Below are 20195 nucleotides of genomic sequence, written 5' to 3'. Positions count from 1 at the left end.
ACTGGAAAACATGATTCCCACGTTAAAAAAAAATTATAGGATTTTAGATCATTCAGACATGTTTCAAACTCAGGGTTGAGGACTCTGCTGTTTGGTCGTTTTCCCAAGGAATAAAGTGAAAATCCTCCTGTGAATCATACACATTTTCTCTCTCTGAATTACTGACTTTAATCTTTTGGGGACTAGAGTAAACATGAAGAGGTCTTCAAACACACAACACGAAATCATTACAATAAAGGGAGGGGTTGTATATGTTATTCCCGCTTTCATAAAAAGAGTCTTTCACTTGTGTTTTCTAAAATTAAGATTATAGCTTAATCCAAGTTAAGAACTTTTTTTTAAAAGGTGTTTTTAAAAACGAGTTTACCTGGCTTAGTTTAAATGATTCAGTGTAGCTAATTATTCATAAATGCTCATTCTCCTTGTTTTGTTCCCTCATGTCTCGAAATGGGGGAAAGTTTATCAATGTATCCATAGAAGAGAAACCATATGTAAATTCTACTTGAGAAAATGTTAAGTATATTTTTCAAGCCAAAAATCCCATTTCTGACACAAAATGTCTGTATTCAACTGCGTCATTAGAATTTCTTAAAGCTATAGATGAAGAAGTCAGGGGCACATAAGAGGTGCAATGTTTAAATTATTTTATAATATGTTAAATAAGGTCAGTTCCTTTTCACCTTAACATTTGATCGGTGAATATAGCACATGTAAAGCTCAGAGAAAACCATGGAAAAGTTTATGGCTAACTCCTCCTCTAATCTTTCCGTCCATCTCGTCGTGGGTAAAGATGCCTTTATTAACAGTAGTGATGCTGTTGGTTTCGCTCACTAATGGCTTTCTTGTGCGCTGTGTGGCTGTGTATTTTGTCTGCCATTGTACAGGAATTCAAACCCATTGGTACCGCGCACAACAGAAGGGCCCAGCCTTTTGTTGCAGCTGCAAACATTGATGACAAAAGACAGGTAGTGAGCGCTTCCTATAACTCGCCAATCGGGCTCTATTCAACTAGCAATATACAAGATGCGCTTCACGGACAGCTGCGGGGTCTCATTCCTAGCTCGCCTCAAAAGTAAGTATCCGACTCTGTTCTGGCCGCAGTGTACCTAACAGTGATAGCATGGTTTCTTTTCTTTTCAAAAGTCCAGCTCTTGCTGTTTTATTTTCACTTTCCTGAAGGCACTATCAGATGTCTCTTTTAAAGACAAGCGTCTAAAACATGTTTCTCATTGTTGTGGGGTCCAATCCGCCAGTGCCTGACCGTTTCGCGGACAGATGGTTGGAAAGAAGACATCGTCCTGGTCCCGTCATCGCCTTTCTTAGTCATGACAGTAGTTGGTGGTAAATGATCCTCCCTGTACAACTATCGTCCGTTTAATCTCATCTGCAACAGTGTCCGCCTTCCACTGAGGGCCTTTTTAACGCTTTCTTTTCGCAGGACGGGAACTACTTTGAACACAAGCACAACATTCGGCCCAAACCCTTCGTGATCCCGGGCCGAAGCAGGTCATACGCGCTGAGACTGTGGAGTTTGCAGTGCATGCTTCTTAAATCAGTTCTTACTAATCATCAAGAAAAGTAACTGGTAGATGTTTGGAGTGGCTTTTCTCATTGCGAAGCTTATTTCAAAAGCAAAAAGAAACAAACTCACTTGGCAGAGAACAGAAGCCAAATAACTTGCATTTCCAAGGGTAAATATTGACAAGATGACAGAGCTGTGAAATTGTATGCGATCACCACGTGTATTTATAGCGAACACCCCTGAGGCTCTGGGGATCCCATCCAGAACACTGTGACCTTTGAGTCGGGCAGTCAGTATGTCTATCCCAGGTCAGGAAAGCCCTGCCAGCAGGAGCGAGCATGGAAACCAGCCCCGATTAGGAGCAAGGAATCAGGTGAACAAGCCAGAATGATAAGGAGCAAGCTCTTCCTTCTCGTCTCTCAGTAGAGAAACTGATCATCTTCAGATCATCCTTTTCAAATATCTTCTCTAGAAATTGAACTCCAACCTAAGGGGAAAGAAAATAATGCCCTGTATTGCCAAATCAGGAAACAGTGACTTCAGGAAACCTCTGTTCCATCCTTCTGACCTCAGCTAAGCCAGTCAGCCCACAGGAAGGAAGCTGGTGGTTAGACCGGATTGATTCCGACAGGAACATTGAATATGATTTACCGCAGCTGTTGCAAACTGATGGCCCATAGGTGGATTTATTTCACAGGCATGTTTTATTTAATTCTTTTGTTTTTTAAAAAAAAGAATTTAAGTGCCTTTAGACAGAACATTTAAACTCACCATCTTGTCAAAATGCACATCACTCTTAAGTGTGTGAGACGCGGCCCATTTTCATACATGTGTGACCTCCTGGCCCCTCTAGACACCCGAGCTTATGACTCCTGTCATAAGCTGCATCGGATAGCAGGTCATCCCTTATGTATGATTGCCATGTCCAGACCTTTCAGGAAGCTACAGGCAGAGCCAGGTGATTGTCTCAAAATATGCCAGACAATTCTTGTGATATCAGATCCAGAAAGGAGCCCTGGACCAGAGGAGCAGGAGAAAGGCGTTAAGAAGGCAACCATGAGCAAACACATCTTCCCCCCCAGAACGTGAGCTCAGTGTCTGCAGGGGCCTGGTCTGACTGGCTCAACATTATACCCCCAGCACCTAGAAATGAGACAGAATAAATGCTCAATAAGCAACCATCTACAGACAGACAAAATAAACGCCCAATAAATGCTCACTGGATAAAGGAATCAAATCCTGAGGGTGCACAACATTTCCTGAGCGAGTGGCAAGAAGAGTCCAGAGCCGTCTCGCTCCCGATGCTGGCAGCTCTGTGTCCTCTCCTGCTTCTCTCTATGTGTTCCCTTGTTCTTACTCTGTTCTCATCTGCATCTTTTCCGTTTCTCCACTTTCAACAGCTTCCCCACTCCAACCCAACCCCAATAACAAAACACTGGATTTAAAGTTAAAAGGATATGATATTTTACTGTTGAATATATACAACTTCCCAAAGAAGCATAGTAAAATTAATCACTTGCATTCTTTTCAGGTTAGTGTGACTGAGTCCACCCACACAAGCTCTGGGGCTTCAGAAGGCTTGAATAAAGTGATACGTTAGAGTAACACATATCCTGCCTTTACTAAAAACCTATAACATTTAATTTTATAAAAAGTCAGGAAAGTCAGAGAATCCTAGGTATATAATCACCTTTTAAAAAAAATTTTCATTTTAACTTAAACATAGGGATAATGGCAAGCCACTCATAATGTTGTCATTTGAAGGTAACACCTTTTAATATAGCTGAATTTGGAAGAGAGAAGGAGAGAAACAGAAATGAGAAGTTTTGCTTAAAAAACAGATGCCAGTGCACAAATCTTAAAGAATTATAAGGCCTGGTGCGATGGCTCACACCTGTAATCCCAGCACTTTGGGAGACAGAGGTGGGCGAATCACAAGGTCAGGAGTTCGAGACCATCCTGGCCAACATGGTGTAACCCCATGTCTACCAAAAATACAAAAAGTTAGCTGGGCATGGTGGCAGGCACCTGTAATCCCAGCTACTGGGGAGGCTGAGGCAGGAGAATCTCCTGAGCCTGGGAGGCGGAGGTTGTAGTGAGCTGAGATCATGCCACTGCAACAAACGTGAGACTCCATCTCAAAAAAAAAAAAAAAAAAAAAGAATTATAAGAGTTCCCCCAACATCCTCCTTCTCTTCCTGTCCCTCCTCACTATTTGCTGTAACTTCTGAATTTTTTGTTCCCACCAAACTATTCTTCATCAAGGTGGAATTGTGAGTGGCTGCATACCAGCCCACAACTATATTTGTTTTTAACTTTTAAAACAAATGTAGTTTTTTTCGGGTGCATTCTACTTGTACATGTTTATGGGGTACGTGTGCTGTTTTGATACATGCATACAATACGTAATGATCAAATCAGGGTAATTGGGGGTATCCATCACCTCGAGCAGTAACTTTCTTTGTGCTTTGGAACATTCCACATCCACTCCTCTAGTTATTTTGAAATATACAAATAATTGTTGTTAACTATAGTCACCCTGTAACTACACTGTTAATGAACTTCTTTAATCAAAAGTAAGTTGGACATGCTAGTACTGGACATGGCGGCTCACACTTGTAGTCCCAGAACTTTGGGAGGCCCAGGTGAGCAGATCACCTGAGGTCAGGAGTTTGAGACCAGCCTGGCCAATGTGATGAAACCCCATCTCTACTAAAAATAGAAAAATTAGCTGGGCATGGTGGCACACGCCTGTAATTGCAGCTATTCAGGAGGCTGAGGCATGAGAATCACTTGAAGCTGGAGGCAGAGGTTGCGGTGAGCCAAGATTGCGCCACTGCACTCCAGATGAGTAACAGAGTGAGACTGTCTCAAAAAAAAAAAAAAAAAAAAAGTAGTAAGTTGGACATGCTAAATTGTTAACAGCTCAATTTCCCTGGGGTTTTACCATTAGCTATAGTTCTTTTGATTATTTCATCATAACTGAAGCCTTTTAAAAGACTGGTGTTTTCATATGCAAATATGTAAAATTTTTAAGGGTAAAGCTACAATTAAATACATATGTAAGGTATTTTAGATCCAAATGATAAAATACAATCCTATGAGTGGTTTTTGGACAAGTTGCTTCCGGAAGTATGCCCCAAAATGTCTGTACACACCCCAGAGAAATTAGCAATCTGTCAAATGACGTATCTGGGCATGAAGTAATTGAGTGTGTTATCAACCTTACAAGTGGCCTTGCCAAGTCACTAAGTCAACCCCAGAAAATCTCATTAGCACCTGCCTTTCCCGGTCATCAGGAACAGGTCGTGGTGACCCACGATGCTATCCCCAGTGATATCCACAGTGACTGGAATCCATGAAAAGTCGTTTACTTAAAGGATCAGTTTAAAAGATCTTTTTAAATTGGCCCAGAAATTTATAAAAGTTCATTCTTGTTTGCTTAGGGTTCATTTCTCATGTATTTAATAGACATGGGCCTGATTGATAAAGGAACTGGGAATGCATGTTTAACTAAAATTACATAGTACACAAATATGCATATACTGTTGACCCTGAGAACATGGGTTTGAACTGTGCAAGTTCACTTATATGTGGATTTTTTTTCCAATAAATATGTTGGAAAAATTTTTGGAGATTTGCGACAATTTGAAAAAAGTCACTAATGGTAGCCTTGAAATATCAAAAAAATTAAGAAAAAGATTTGCCATGAATGTATACAATACACATAGGTAGTAGTCTATTTGTGTGCTAATAGACTGTTTATCTGTAAAACTTCGGTTCAACAGTAGGCTATTGGTAGTTAAGTTTTGGAGGAGTCAAAAGTTATACATGGCTTTTATAGCAGAAAAATATTACTAATAACCGCTATAAAAGATGGCATAAGTAAAAGTTCTAAATTGATCATTGTTTATCTACCCAGTACGGGCACTATGTCTGGCACACAGTAGGGTGAGAGTAGTTATAAATGCTTGTTGAGTAGGTTCATTACTGGGACGCCGAAGTCTCCCAGGATTTAACTCTGTGTTTCAAATCCCTAAACTGATTTCATAAGCTTCATTACACTCAGGTTAAATCCACATGATCCTGACTGAACTGCACTACAACTGAAAATGTACTCATATTTTACCAGCTGAAGTCCATTTCAAGAGTCACTATAGATCGTACAAAAATGGTGAATAGGCCACTTGACATTTTGGTATGTGATCTAAACAATGTACAGATTGGGTTTTCAATAGGTTCTCAAAAGGCAGGAAGTGAAGGAGCAAGCTGGTATTCACCTGTCTGGTTTAGGTTATGTAGGTAGTTAAACTGGATAGCACAAGAGAAAAAAAAAAAAAAATTTAAACCCATTTAGTGACATGAGTTCTCCAGACTAATCAGGCTGCAACATTGCTGGAGTAGAAAAAGTTACTGCTCAATACCTTTTGGTTTCTTATCTTTATATGGGCTGAAGTTAGCATTAATACCTCTAGAGAGTAAATGCAGATATGGGGCCATACTTGAGACCAGAGACAATCTTTACTTAGCGGTAAACACACCATATATATCCATTCTCTGTCTTGAGCTTACGGCAACACTAACTGGAAAGTATGATAAATGTTTACATTAATACTAATATTTCTTTTTGCTTTGTCTTAAATGACTATGCTTTTTTTACAAAAATCTCTTGGTATCTCTCATGCATGTGGAAAAATGGACTTTTTAGTCACTAGCATGTCAGTTGTTAACTGACCCCTATCCAGTTTCCAAATAGAATGTGCAATCTCCCTAGTTCTTCGATGTGCATGACTGGCCTTTGATGTTTTAATAAGTCCCTGAAATGTATCTTTAAAAGGAAAAGGGAAATATGCCTGGGAATAGATGCGTGCTTCTGAAATTGTGCATAAAATAGCTATGTAAGAAATATAAGCATCGAAAGAGTGAAACACCGCCTTATTTCTCCTCTAATCATTAATTTCAAGGTGATAAGCATTTATTGGTTTTTTCTAGGGCTTGTATTAAACCACTGAACAATTGTCTTAAAGTATACTCCTCACAGAATTAAAGAGTAAAAATAGAAAATGTTAAAATAGTAACAAAATATTTACAAGATAGCCTTAAAACATAATCTGTACCATAAAACCTACAAGTTACCAATTACTATTCAATTAAAGTTCAACTTTATTACTGAAATATACTTCTGATTTTGAAATGTTGAGCCGAAATATGTGATTGCATCTTCATGCTGCATATTCAGTGTTCACTAAAACTTTAATTTTAAATGTTGCACTTCAGAAATGTAAAAGGATGTCCAGCCAATGTAATTTTCCTTCATCACTTGTGATATTGACCAGTTTTAAAGTCTTTGGCCTATTTTTAAAAAGTGAGGATAGCTGCATCTTTTCTACTTCATATACAACTTTTCTACATGTAACCCTCAACTTACACATTGCCTAGTAAAACAGAGCCAAAAAATGCAGTATCACCTGTACCTTTTAATTTTATTAAACTTTTTTCAATCATGAATTTTTCACCATCTTCCCTTTATAAATAAATTCTAGTGACAAATCAAGATTTGGTTTTATTTTGATGTAATTCACCTCTCACTTTTGTCTTCAATTCCTTTTAACCTCTCTGTACGTGTTCTCTGTGTTCTTCTGTCTGGACTGTCTGGCTCCCGGTGCCATCTCTGTGTAACGTGTATCCATTAACACAGTGGATGCAGCACTCCCTCCGGGATTGACTGTGGCAGTGGACGCAGCACCCCTTCTTCTGTCAGTACTGTTAGTACCATTTGCCCAGGTGACTTGAAAGTTGCGGCTAAGCTGGCCCCTAACATTCCTTTGGAAATGGAACTTCCTGGTGTGAAGATTGTACATGCTCAGTTTAATACACCTATGCAATTGTACTCAGATGACAATATTATGGAAACACTCCAGGGTCAGGTTTCAACAGCCCTAGGGGAAACACCTTTGATGAGGTAATATGAGTCTCTTTGAACCATGGGCATATTAACTAAACACGTGGGCAATGTCAGCTTTACAGGTGTCTTTTAACATTGTCTTAATGGAAAGAAAGCTATGTGAAAAGCTTTTTTAAAATACTAAGGATTTACTGCAAATATCTAGGCTTGGAAAGAAAGCTACGTGAAAAGCTTTTTTAAAATACTAAGGATTTATTGCAAATATCTAGGCTTGATGATAAAGGTGATTTGAGGAATTATCTGTAGAGCTTTATGTGTCAGATAGCAATAAAATGAAATCAGGTAAGGACCAAATGTATATGTCTCTCGAAAGCTACAATGTACTTTACAAATGTCTGGTGTAATACTTCTCAAAGTTATTTATAATCTAGTATACCCTATGTCTGTCCTTTGGGGATCAAAAATTAGGAAGGAGGTGGGAGGTTTAGAGGAATTTTATGAGATGATTCTTCTCTCTTCTGATAGCAGCTTGTGGAGAGGTCATTATTTACCCATTTACAATGTTTATTGTGCATAAAGGTTTTTAGGTGAATACCCTCAGGCTGTTAATGTAGCTATTTAATTTTTGCTGGTCTCTTTTTGACTAATTTTTTCTTTGTTATAACTATTTGTTCACAGTACTTTTGCCATAAGATTTTGATTAAAAAGATTTATTATAGGATAAAATCTTATTGCTTCTTTCACTATTACAGAATCACTATTTATAAATTAAATTATTATAATGCTTCAGAGTGTTAAATAGTGATATCCCAAAGCTATCCCTTGGGATGAACACATTGAACTAATAGTAGTGTAAGATATCTCAAAGCCATTTGCAAATATGATATAGGGAATAAAAATATTACAGATAGTATGTTTTCTAGATAATGCAATAAAATGATATAAAATAATAAAGTAGTGCTTAACATATAGTATTATGAAATTCTTTATTGTCTATTATGAATATATTTGTAGAAAGCATGTTAAAGCTGCTGTCATTATTGTAAATGAATTTTAATGTGGCTATTTTTAAAAGACAGTGCAGTCAGTTATAGCAGATATAAAAATGTAAGTTTCTACATTACAGGCTTTCAAACCCTGAGAGGTTAAATTTCTAGAATTTACAAGTAAAATGATACCCTTGTTATTTCCAGGGGTTAACAAATTAGCCTTAAAACTAAAAACATATTAAACCATATACTTTTTGTTTAATATCAAAAGTGAATGTGAATTTTACCGACAATTTGATGACTGAGAATAATCTGAGTGCTCACTGCTGCACTTTCTGTCATGTGTATATTGCCTTTTCTCTGGGAAAAGTTAATTTTGTTCACATCTATCATTATGTATCCATCAGACTCAAGTCTTGTTCTTCTTAATTACTATTTCCTGACAATTATCTTTTAGTTTCCTTCCAAAGTATTTTGCCAAGTGGAGGAGTGTGGGTGCGACTCCCCGATTTGTTGTTCAATGACATTTCCAAGGCAGCCATTTGAATTCACATTATGCTTTTAACTATACTAGAGATTCACTTGAAAATACTAGACCTCTGTTCAGGAGTGGCTGTGCATAGAGTAATGGCTGAGTATTGATGTCTGTGGCCTCTTGCACGTCTGGTGCCTCCCAGCGCCTGACGATGCTTCCCGCCGTGCCTGTGTTTCAGCGAGCCCACAGCCTCGGTGCCCCCCGAGTCGGACGTGTACCGGATGCTCCACGACAATCGGAATGAGCCCACACAGCCTCGCCAGTCGGGCTCCTTCAGAGTGCTCCAGGGAATGGTGGACGATGGCTCTGGTGAGCAGCTGCTGACACCTGCTGAAACGTATTGATAGAGGCCACTGCAGGGGGTGGGACGGGAACGACAGCAAACATACTGGGAATGAAAGTCTAAAACTTGGTTTTCATTGGGAGCCAAATGAATTTTTGCTCAGAAGGATGGGATATGGACGGTGCCTCGTTCAAAAAAGGAGATTCCAGGACATGTCCAAGTAGCCACCAAGTGAAGTCACAAAAGGACACCAAAGACAAATTGCATTAATGGTAGTCAAGGGCTAGCTCAGCTTACAAATCATGAGATATCATTTTAAATGAATGTTGTCAAACTTCTCAACCTCCCCCCCCCACACTCTGGAGTATCACCATCATCAAAAACTAAACAACGCTCTAAAAACCCTTACTGTGTTCCATGTTCTGTGCAAAGTATTTTGCATACAGTATCATGTAATCCTCACAGGAACTTGGGGAGGTGAGCCTATTATTTGCCCTACTTAGCAAATGAGATGCTGAGAGATGGGCGGGTGGCCTTGTGAAAGGCCACACAGCCAGTGAGCCACAGACGTGGGTCCCCAGCCCACTCCCATCATCTTCAGGGCTCCTGCCCTGACCTAGGCTTCTCCATGCCCAAAAGATATAGACTGTCCTTTAAAAGCCACACAAAAATGCAAAATGTCCCATTAGGATGGCTATTGTGGCAAACATGGAGAATAACAAGTATTGGTGAGGATATGGAGAAATGGGAACCCTGTGCATTACTGATGGGAAGGTAACATAGAGCAACCCTGGGAGAGGATGGCAGCTCCTGGAAAAGTTAAACACAGAATTACCATGTGATCCAGCAACTCCACTCCTAGGAATATACCCCAAAACACTTGAAAGCAGGGACTCAAACAGATCTTTTTTTTTTTTTTTTGAGATGGAGTCTTGCTCTGTTGCCCAGGCTAGAGTGAGTGGCACAATCTTGGCTCACTGCAACCTCTGCCTCCCGGGTTCAAGTGATTTCTCCTGCCTCAGCCTCCCAAGTAGCTGGGATTACAGGCACCCACCACCGCGCCCGGCTAATTTTTGTATTTTGGTAGAGACGGGGTTTTACCTCTTGGCCAGGCTGGTCTCGAACTTCTGACCTTGTGGTCCACCTGCCTCGGCCTACCAGAGTGCTGGGATTACAGGCGTGAGCCACCACGCCCAGCCTGTATGCCAGCATTTATCTTATTCACAATAGCCCAAAGAGGGAAAACATCCAATGTCCATTGACTGATGAATGGATAAGCAAAATGTAGTATACACATACAATGAAATAGTATTCAGTCTTCAAAGAAATTAAATTCTGACACACGACACACCATGAATGAACTTTGCAAACATTATGTGAAGTGAAAGAAGCCAGACACAAAGAGGCAAATATTGTATGATTCCATTTATTTGAGAGATCCAGAATAGGCAAATCCAAGAGACAGAAAGTAGAATAGAAGTTACCAGGGGCTATGAGCAGGAGCATGGGGAGTTACTGTTTCATGGGTACAGAGGTTCTGTGAGGTGAAGAAATAGTTCTGGAGGTGGATATTGACAGTGCTTGCACAACATTTTGGATGTACCTAATGTCATTGAATTGCACCCCTAACCATGGTGAAAATGGTAAATTTTATGCATATTTTGCTACAATACAAAATAATAATGCCCTCTGCTCCTTTGAGCGTTTTTGTAACAGTTTCCTCCAACCACAACAACAAAATAAATGTTTTCACTAATTCCATTCTGTAATGCCCTATTTCAGAACAGCGTCCCTTATGATTGCATCAGTCCTGCTCCTCTCGGAATGACGGTGCAGATGCAACTTCAGGTTAAAGTGCACACTTTAAAATAGAAGCCAAGCACAGGCTGCGGCCAGCTGTTCCCTAGCCATAAATGGAAACGCTTTGTTTTTCAGATGACCGTCCGGCTGGAACGCGGAGTGTGAGAGCTCCGGTGACGAAAGTCCATGGCGGTTCAGGCGGGGCACAGAGGATGCCACTCTGTGACAAATGTGGGAGTGGCATAGTGTAAGTTTCATTTTTAACCCTGGAATTTATGATATAGCTTGGCGACAGTTCATTTCTTCTCCTTTAAGACTTTATAGACTAAAGGCAACTATGAAAACCAAATTTCTATTCATCAACTTGAAATGTTGAAAGGTCCCCAACATTTAGCACATTGTGACTGTCACTCCTTAGATATACCTCCAAATTGTCACATCATATGAATCAGCAATTTTGACTTATAATTTCAGATGGATTCTCATGAAAAAAAAAAGATGCCCAAATGTATGTTGAAAAGTCACGTCTAAGAATCATGACTTCACTTTAAACTCCCCCACCCCTGTTAATGTATAGTGTGTAGTAAATGCATACATGAACTGTGTATACATTTAGAATACATAGTATCCTCCTCTGTATAAACACAGGGAAACAAATACAGGCAACATGAGGATGTTACTTAAAATACGTTATCCTTACCCAGTGTAAGTTACACAAATGTTGAAACAAAATATTGAAAAACTGTCAGCTTCCATTACAAGGGAACTTTTATTTATTCAGAGACAGAGCCTTGCTCTGTCACCCAGACTGGAGTGCAGTGGTGCAATCTTGGCTCACTGCAAGCTCCACCTCCCAGGTTCAAGCGATTCTCCTGCCTCAGCCTCCCCAGTAGCTGGGATTACAGGGACCCACCACCACACCTGGCTAATTTTTGTATTTTTGGTAGAGAGGGGGTTTTACCATGTTGGCCAGGCTGGTCTCAAACTCCTGACCTCAGGTGATCCACCCGCCTCGGCCTCCCAAAGTGCTGGCATTACAAGTGTGAGCCACCGTGCCCGGCAGGGACCTTATGTTTAAATAGCCACACTTGCTAGTTCAGGATCAAGTCAACCAAGATAATTCTAACATCTCCACGGCATTCGTGCCATGTGGCCACGTCCCCATCCCCTTATTCCATTCCCCTGCCATGAACTCACACACTGATGTGTCCTCTGTCCGGTTAGCCAGGATACATCCCAAGAAGGCAGTGGGGGATAAGCCTGGTTAGGGCAAAAGGAGGAATGTGAGACCAAAAGGTCAAAGCAGGGCAGGGAGCTCGGAGCAGAGAGGCCCTCGGTAAAATACAACAGTGCCTGACGTTACCAGAAGCAATCATCGTGCCTAAGTTGGAATAAACTGTTCACAGTAGAAGCCAATCCACCCACCCCAAAGGAATTCCATCTCTGCTGTTTGATCTGGTTTTTGGTTTTGTTTTGTTTTTGTTGTTATTGTTGTTGTTGTTTTTGAGACAGTCTCGCTCTGTCACCCAGGCTGGAGTGCAGTGGCGCGATCTCGGCTCACTCCCGAGTTCACACCATTCTCCTGCCTCAGCCTCCCGAGTAGCTGGGACTACAGGTGCCTGCCACCACGCCCGGCTAATTTTTTTGTATTTTTTTAGTAGAGATGGGGTTTCACCGTGTTAGCCAGGATGGTCTCGATCTCCTGACCTTGTGATCTGCCCGCCTTGGCCTCTCAAAGTGCTGGGATTTCAGGCGTGAGCCACCACGCCCGGTCGTCTTTGATCTGTTTTCTCTTGCTCCATTGAATAGAGGCTGGACCACCCAGAGGGAAAGCAGTCAGAGAGACTCTTCATTGGGTAGACAACTACCCCCGTCAAAAGCAGAATCTTTTGCAGAGGGGTTGGTCTTGTCTCCATCATGTCTCCCTCTTCAAAGAAACGATGGGGAAAGATCATGAAGTAGGATCCTACAAATTTTCTATAAAGTACTTGTTTGAAAATCTGAAAAACAGTCACACGTCAACATCAGAGAGAAACATGGGATGGTTTATTGTGGATATCCTAGATCTCCATGACAATTACGTACAGTTTCACGGCTGTGCCTGCTTTCACAGCTGGAGGCCATTGTTTCCTGACTGTGAAATAGAGAACACCTGCCTTCTCTGTTGGGTTCTCTCCTTTGTCTCATATTTTTGCTCTGTGGTTTTTTAACTTGAGCTGGTTTTCTTCCCCAACAGCGGTGCTGTGGTGAAGGCGCGGGATAAGTACCGGCACCCTGAGTGCTTCGTGTGTGCCGACTGCAACCTCAACCTCAAGCAAAAGGGCTACTTCTTCATAGAAGGGGAGCTGTACTGCGAAACCCACGCAAGAGCCCGCACAAAGCCCCCAGAGGGCTATGACACGGTCACTCTGTATCCCAAAGCTTAAGTCTCTGCAGGCGCGGCACGCACGCACGCACCCATGCGCACTTACACGAGAAGACATTCATGGCTTTGGGCAGAAGGATTGTGCAGATTGTCAACTCCAAATCTAAAGGCTTTAGACCTTTATCCTATTGTTTATTGAGGAAAAGGAATGGGAGGCAAATTGCCTGCTATGTGAAAAAAACATACACTTAGCTATGTTTTGCAACTCTTTTTGGGGCTAGCAATAATGATATTTAAAGCAATAATTTTTTGTATGTCATACTCCACAATTTACATGTATATTACAGCCATCAAACACACAAACATCAAGATATTTGGAGTCTAATTGTCTTTCCTTGACAAGTTGATTTTGCAATTGTGGTAAATACCAAATAACAATCTTGTATTCTAACATAATCTGCAGTTGTCTGTACGTGTTTTAACTATTACAGTGCATGTTAGGGAGAAATTCCCTGAATTTCTTTAGTTTTGTATTCAAACAATTATGCCACTGGATGCAACAAACATAATAAATACATAAAAGATTTAAAAAATACCTAGTGAAGTGGCATTCATTGAATTCAAATAAAATCAACATTTCAATGAGAGAACCCAATCATATTTTAACATGTACACTAACAAATATTTTAAGATAAATGTGGCTTCTTCAGGTTTTATAACTCATTACTCTTTCTTATGAGCACAAAATTTCTGATGATAGGAGAAGCGTTGAAATTTGCTAGTTAAAGGTAGTTCAGTCTCTTTCAAATTAAAAGTTTCACTTGCTTCAACAGAGTCTCTTTCAATTTAAATATCTCTTTCAGATCAATATTCAGTCAAATTGAAGGTTCAAAGTCCATCACTGCTGTTTCTTAGGCTCAATGGTTCACTACCTCCTCCTCTTCCCAAGATGGCATGTCCAGGAAGAAACAATTTAGACGACTTCCTAAGGAAGGCAGGGGGTGCTGGTCTCCTGGGGTCCTGCTTGTATCCACTGTTGAAATCCTTGGTTTCACTTGTGATCTGTGGTCTGTTTTCTTGACATAGTTGAGGCCAGGCAATAATAACACCTCCACTACCACCTCCAAAACTCTCAGCTCAGCTTTCCTGGAGTCATGGATCCTCTGTCTGAGACATGCACTCTGCCTGGCCCTGGCGCAGGCAGCCTACCTTGCAGGCTCTGCACGGCGTTACCTTGCCTCTCACCCAGGGTGCCCATGGCAATGCTCCTGACTTGCATCTCTCACCTACTTTCCATGTCCCCCACTGGGGACATACAGGAACTTCTGAAACTGTCCCCTCAGGTTCAAACCATGGGGAACCAGCAGGGTGGGGACCCTCAGACCCTCTGTCTCACCACCTTGTGTCACATGGTCATCTCTACCACCCCCCACCCCCACAGCTGCTAACTTCTGGCCTGGAACAAGTGTTCTCCTCCCATAAGGTCCCAAATGGGACACAAGTTTTATTGCTCTGGGATTCTCCCAAACTTAACTGACTCTAACCCTGACCTGTTCAAGATTTTGAGAGGAGCCAAAACACGTGCCTGGACCCTGTAGGCATTTGACATTGCAACTACTGTGCCAACACATGCATTCACTAACAAAGCTATTAAAAAAATAAAACAGACTTTTGAGATCAAAGAAATGAATGTATCCAAAATACATGTTTGTTCAACAGTCATTGTCAAACATTTTGTTCTGGGAAGGATATAAACAAAGTTTAGAAAGCAAATGAATGGTAACTGACTTTGAAAACCTGAGAAAGTTAAAACTCAAAGTAGCAATGGAGAAAACCATAAATCAACCCAATTTACTCTCTAGAATATTAAAAAGGCATGGCAATGGGCAGTACCTGGCATTTCTGGACCCCAGGATAAAGGTGCGACTACCATAAGGAAAGCTGAGTAGAAGCTGTTTCAGAAGCACTTAATCCCTAGAGCAGGAGTCCCCAGCCCCCACTGTGGCCTGATACAGGTCTGTGGCCTTTCAGCAACCAGGCCACACAGCAGGAGGTGAGTGGCGGGCTGGCGAGCAAAGCTTCATCTGTATTTACAGCAGCTCCCCATTGCTCGCATTACCACCTGAGCTCCACCTCCTGTTGGATCAGAGGCAGCAATAGATTCTCAGAGGAGCATGAACCCTATGATGAGCTGCACATGCGAGGGATCTAAACTGTGTGCTCCTTATGAGAATCGAATGCCTGATGATCTGTCACTGTCTCCATCACCCCTAGATGGGACCATCTAGTTGCAGGAAAACAAGCACAAGGCTCCTGCTGACTCTACATTATGGTGACTTATAATTTCATTATATATTACAATGTAATCATAATAGAAATAAAATGCACAATAACGTAATGCACTTGAATCATCCCCTAACCATCCCCCACTGCCCCCATCTGTGGAAAATTCTCTTCCACGACACTGGTCCCTGGTACAAAAAAGGTTGGGGACCTCTGCCCAACAGGCTCCCCCTGCTAGGTACTATCTGGAAAAGGTAAAACAGAGCATCTCCCAATTGGAAGACGGAAGCACAGTTGATGGTACGTGTACTGTACTGCAAAGAGGGTAAATTAACAATGAAAGATTCGGCCGGGCACAGTGGTTCATGCCTGTAATCCCAGCACTTTGGGAGGCCAAGGTGGGTGGATCACGAGGTCAGGAGTTCAAGACCAGCCTGGCCAAGATGGTGAGGCCCCATCTCTACTAAAAATACAAAAACATTAGCCAGTCCTGGTGGCAGGCGCCTGTAATCCCAGCTACTCGGGAGGCTGATGCAGAGAATTTCTTGAACCCGGGAGGTGGAGGTTGCAGTGAGCCGAGAGCATGCCACTGCTCTCTAGCCTGGGCGACAGAGGGAGAATCCGTCTCAAAAAAAAGAATGAAAGATACATGAGAAAAGTGTACATTAGACATTATATTGTACATGCATCTACATTGTTAGATATTAGACATTAATATCTAACAAATATTCCTTAAATTTATATTGTATATATTTTATGTTGTAGAGTACATAATAAACTGCTTATGTTTTTCCTTAAATTTATATTTTATATATTTTATGTTGTAGAGTACATAATAAACTGCTTAAGTTCAGATGTTTAATAAGAAGCTTTTTATAGTAACAAAATGTAGTATGTTCTAATCTGAAATTTGGGAGAGATATGGCTTAAATTTGATAATTTAGACTGTGTAACTAAGGCAGGTCCTAAAATTGCATGCTCATTACTTTGAAGAAAAGTTATTCTTTTGACAATTAAATCTCAAAATTTAAACATGTAGAGGAATTACATACAGAATTAAACAGAAATGAATACTAAGTGAAAATTGTTTTTTAATATATAAGGTCCATAATGAAAACAGTGATGTCAAAATGGAAAAAAAACTAAAAATGCAAACAAATGCAGAAGCAATATTTCCCCCTCTGCTAGCATTTTGTTTCTCAATAATGAATTCACACCAGGAATCCCATATAGAAATTCATGCCATGAAAAATAATGCCAACCAGTTTTGATTTAGCTCACAGAAAAACATTTTCCTAGAAAACAGACTAGCCACGGTGTTTACATTTATAAGCTTATGAAAGCTAAGAATGATCAATGAAATGATCTATGATTAAGAATTGGGTGCCTATGAACTTTGGATTCATTATTAACTAAATTGCTATATTTTTCAGAGTAAACATAATATAGAGCTACTCCACTATCTGCCAATGGGGAGACTGATTGAATGAAAACAATTCTAGTTATCACATATTTTTGCACCTGTGTAAGCAGCATACAGTGAAGCTTAACAGTTAATGTGAGCCACAGTTTACCAATCTCTACAGATGATAAAGCTTGCCAATTGCCCAGCATGGGAACACTCCAAGCTAAGTAGAATGGAGCTTTACGTTTCTTCTACCAACATCTTTAGTTGCAAAAGTCTGCCAAGTTGTCCTTTCAACAGATTTGATTTCAGTCCTAAGAAAAACTGCTACTTGTAACCATTACTCTCTATTATCGTGTCGTGGTGACCTAATGTTCTTTTTAAAATTTATGCTGTTCCAGTTGTATCTTAAGCATAAAAAAAGAAAACTGAAGAAAGAATGAAGGCATTCAGATAATTCAAGTAAATAAACCATTTGCCTGATCTATATGATTATTTCAAGATAATTCTCTCAGGTGTCTATTCATTCTGGAGAGCACTCAATAAATATTTATTGAGCACCTATGAAGTAAAAGATGTTGAAGGCTACACACAAAATAGATTTTTAAATATTTATTTTATCTATATTCACAAATTGACTTTTTTTTTTTTTTTTTTTTTGAGATGGGGTTTCGTTCTTGTTGCCCTGGCTGGAGTGCAATGGTATGATCTCACCTCACTGCAACCTCAGCCTCCCGGGCTCAAGCCATTCTCCTGCGTCAGCCTCCTGAGTAGCTGGGATTATAAGCATGTGCCACCACACCTGGCTAATTTTTGTATTTTTAGTAGAGACGGGGTTTCACCATGTTGGCCAGCCTGGTTTCGAACTCCTGACCTCAGGTGATCCTCCCGCCTCGGCCTCCCAAAGTGCTGGGATTACAGGCATGAACCACCACACCCGGCACATCCAGTGAGACTGGATGACAGTCTCACTCTGTCATCCAGGCTGGAGTGCAGTGGTATGATCTCATCTCACTGCAAACTCTGCCTCTTGGTGACATCTCAGCTCCCTGCAACCTCTGCCTGTTGGGCTCAAGCAATTCTCCTGTCTCAGCCTCCCGAGCAGCTGGGACTACAGGCGTGTGCCACCACGCCTGGCTAATTTTTGTATTTTTAGCAGAGATGGTCGTTTCACCATGCTGGCCAGGCTGGTCTCAAACCCCTGACCTCAGGTGATCCACCTCCTTCAGCCTTCCAAAGTGCTGGGATTACAGGCGTGAGCCACCGCACCTGGCCTACAAATTGACCTTTTAAAGCTAATTCCAATGTTATGTGTGATTGATTTGAAAACAAAGTACCTATAAGTGGTTATCTCATTGAAATTACTTTCTTTCAGATTTCTTAGTAATATTATCAATCATTCATTCATTAAAAAACAAACAAACAAACAAACAAAAAAGAAAACATAAAATTAGGCCAGGCACGGTGGCTTATGCCTGTAATCCCAGCACTTTGGGAGGCCGAGGCGGGCAGATCACGAGGTCAGGAGATCGAGACCATCCTGGCTAACACGGTGAAACCCCGTCTCTACTAAAAATACAAAAAATGAGCCGGGCATGGTGGCGGGCGCCTGTAGTCCCAACTACTCGGGAGGCTGAGGCAGGAGAATGGCATGAACCCGGGAGGCGGATCTTGCAGTGAGCCGAGATCGCGCCACTGCACTCCAGCCTGGGCGACAGAGCAAGACTCTGTCTCAAAAAATAAAAAATAAAAGAAACCATAAAATTAGATATTAACGTTAGCTTTTTAAATCCCTGAAAACTTTGTCTAAGTATGCAGAGAATGTCCAAGAAATGTCACCATGTCATAATTTATGAAAACCCAAAGCACAATTCCCTTATCCAAATTATTCAAAAAATAATACAATATCAAAAATCTGGTTGCTACGACATCGTTAAGTATCGCAATTGCATAAATAGATTTTAAATTAAGATTATATTAAATACCAAATGTTTACTTTAGGATGAAAATTACTTCATTCATGTATTTCTTTGATTATTCATCTTGTGAAATAGTGAAATAGTATATACAGGTTATCCATTTCTGCACCAAGAGCAAAATTATGTTGTAAGTTCGAGAACTACTTCTCAGGAAGCCAAATTCCTATTCCACCTCATTTTCTAAGGTATATGAGTTGAAAAGCACAAGTGTGTGTGTGACCAGTGGGTACAGACAGCAAGGTGGGCACATATCTGTGGTCCATTCAAGCACTGAGGATATGCAACAGTGTCACATGCAGGAGGCTGCGCTGTGTGCAATTATGCCCCAGGCACCACTTCGTTCCATGTTGCTCAGCCCACCTCTTCTTACATCTATGGCCCCAGTGACTGCTCTCTGAGTTCCCAAAGCTCCCAGCCATCACCCTTCTAGAGCACTGCTTCATCCTGCAGACCTTTTATTCCCTTCATGAATATACTTGATCCTGATGGCAATTCCTCCGATTAATGCTTGCTCTGCCAGCTAATCCAATAGACTAAAGCATGCTAATAAGTACTAATAATTTTCTTTTCTTTTCTTTTTTTTTTTTTTTTGAGATGGAGTCTCGCTCTGTCGCCCAGGCTGGAGTGCAGTGGCTCGATCTCTGCTCACCGCAATATCTGCCTCCCTGGTTCAAGTGATTCTCCTGCCTCAGCCTCCTGAGTACCTGGGATTGCAGGGGTGCACCACTACGCCCGGCTAATTTTTGTATTTTTAGTAGAGACGGGGTTTCACCATGTTGGTCAGACTGGTCTCGAACTCCTGACCTCAGCTGATCCACCTGCCTCAGCCTCTCAAAGTGTTGTGGTTACAGGCGTGAACCATCGCACCCGGCCTAATAATTTCCTGTTGCTCTCATTTATGTCAGATATTTGTATTTTATTCCAGAGACAGTCCTTTCATGGAGAAGAATGTCTTCAATGGTAGGAATTCTAGATAATTAGTTGGGCGGTGGCAGGCCATTAGGTGGCTCTCAGATGACCTCATTATTATGAACAGGAACAAAATTAATCACAGGTTCAATACGCAACTCAGCTCTTTGACTTTACTCTGTTTAACCTTCCAGATGACACCAGAAATTGATATCCTTTT

General features: G+C 41.0%; 1 protein-coding gene across 2 annotated transcripts in view; it reads left to right on the top strand.

Annotated features, from left to right (window-relative positions):
- PDLIM3 (PDZ and LIM domain 3) overlaps positions 1-14229 on the top strand; it is a 33956-nt gene extending 19727 nt beyond the window's left edge. The window contains exons 4-8 of one of the 2 annotated variants that reach the window (XM_003823481.5): positions 1439-1506; positions 7221-7484; positions 9130-9260; positions 11170-11281; positions 13271-14229. In XM_003823481.5, coding sequence (XP_003823529.2) covers positions 1439-1506; positions 7221-7484; positions 9130-9260; positions 11170-11281; positions 13271-13460 — 765 coding nt within the window. In that variant the 3' untranslated portion in view covers positions 13461-14229. Of the gene's footprint in view, positions 1-884; positions 1073-1438; positions 1507-7220; positions 7485-9129; positions 9261-11169; positions 11282-13270 lie in introns of both variants that reach the window. The other variant, XM_003823480.5, reaches the window with a different exon arrangement.
- Positions 14230-20195: the final 5966 nt, after the last annotated feature.

Source organism: Pan paniscus, chromosome 3 (assembly GCF_029289425.2).
Source record: "Pan paniscus chromosome 3, NHGRI_mPanPan1-v2.0_pri, whole genome shotgun sequence".
NCBI classification, from domain to species: Eukaryota; Metazoa; Chordata; class Mammalia; order Primates; family Hominidae; genus Pan; species Pan paniscus.
Note: the sequence above shows the minus strand (reverse complement) of the source record. Positions and strands in the feature narration are given on the sequence as shown.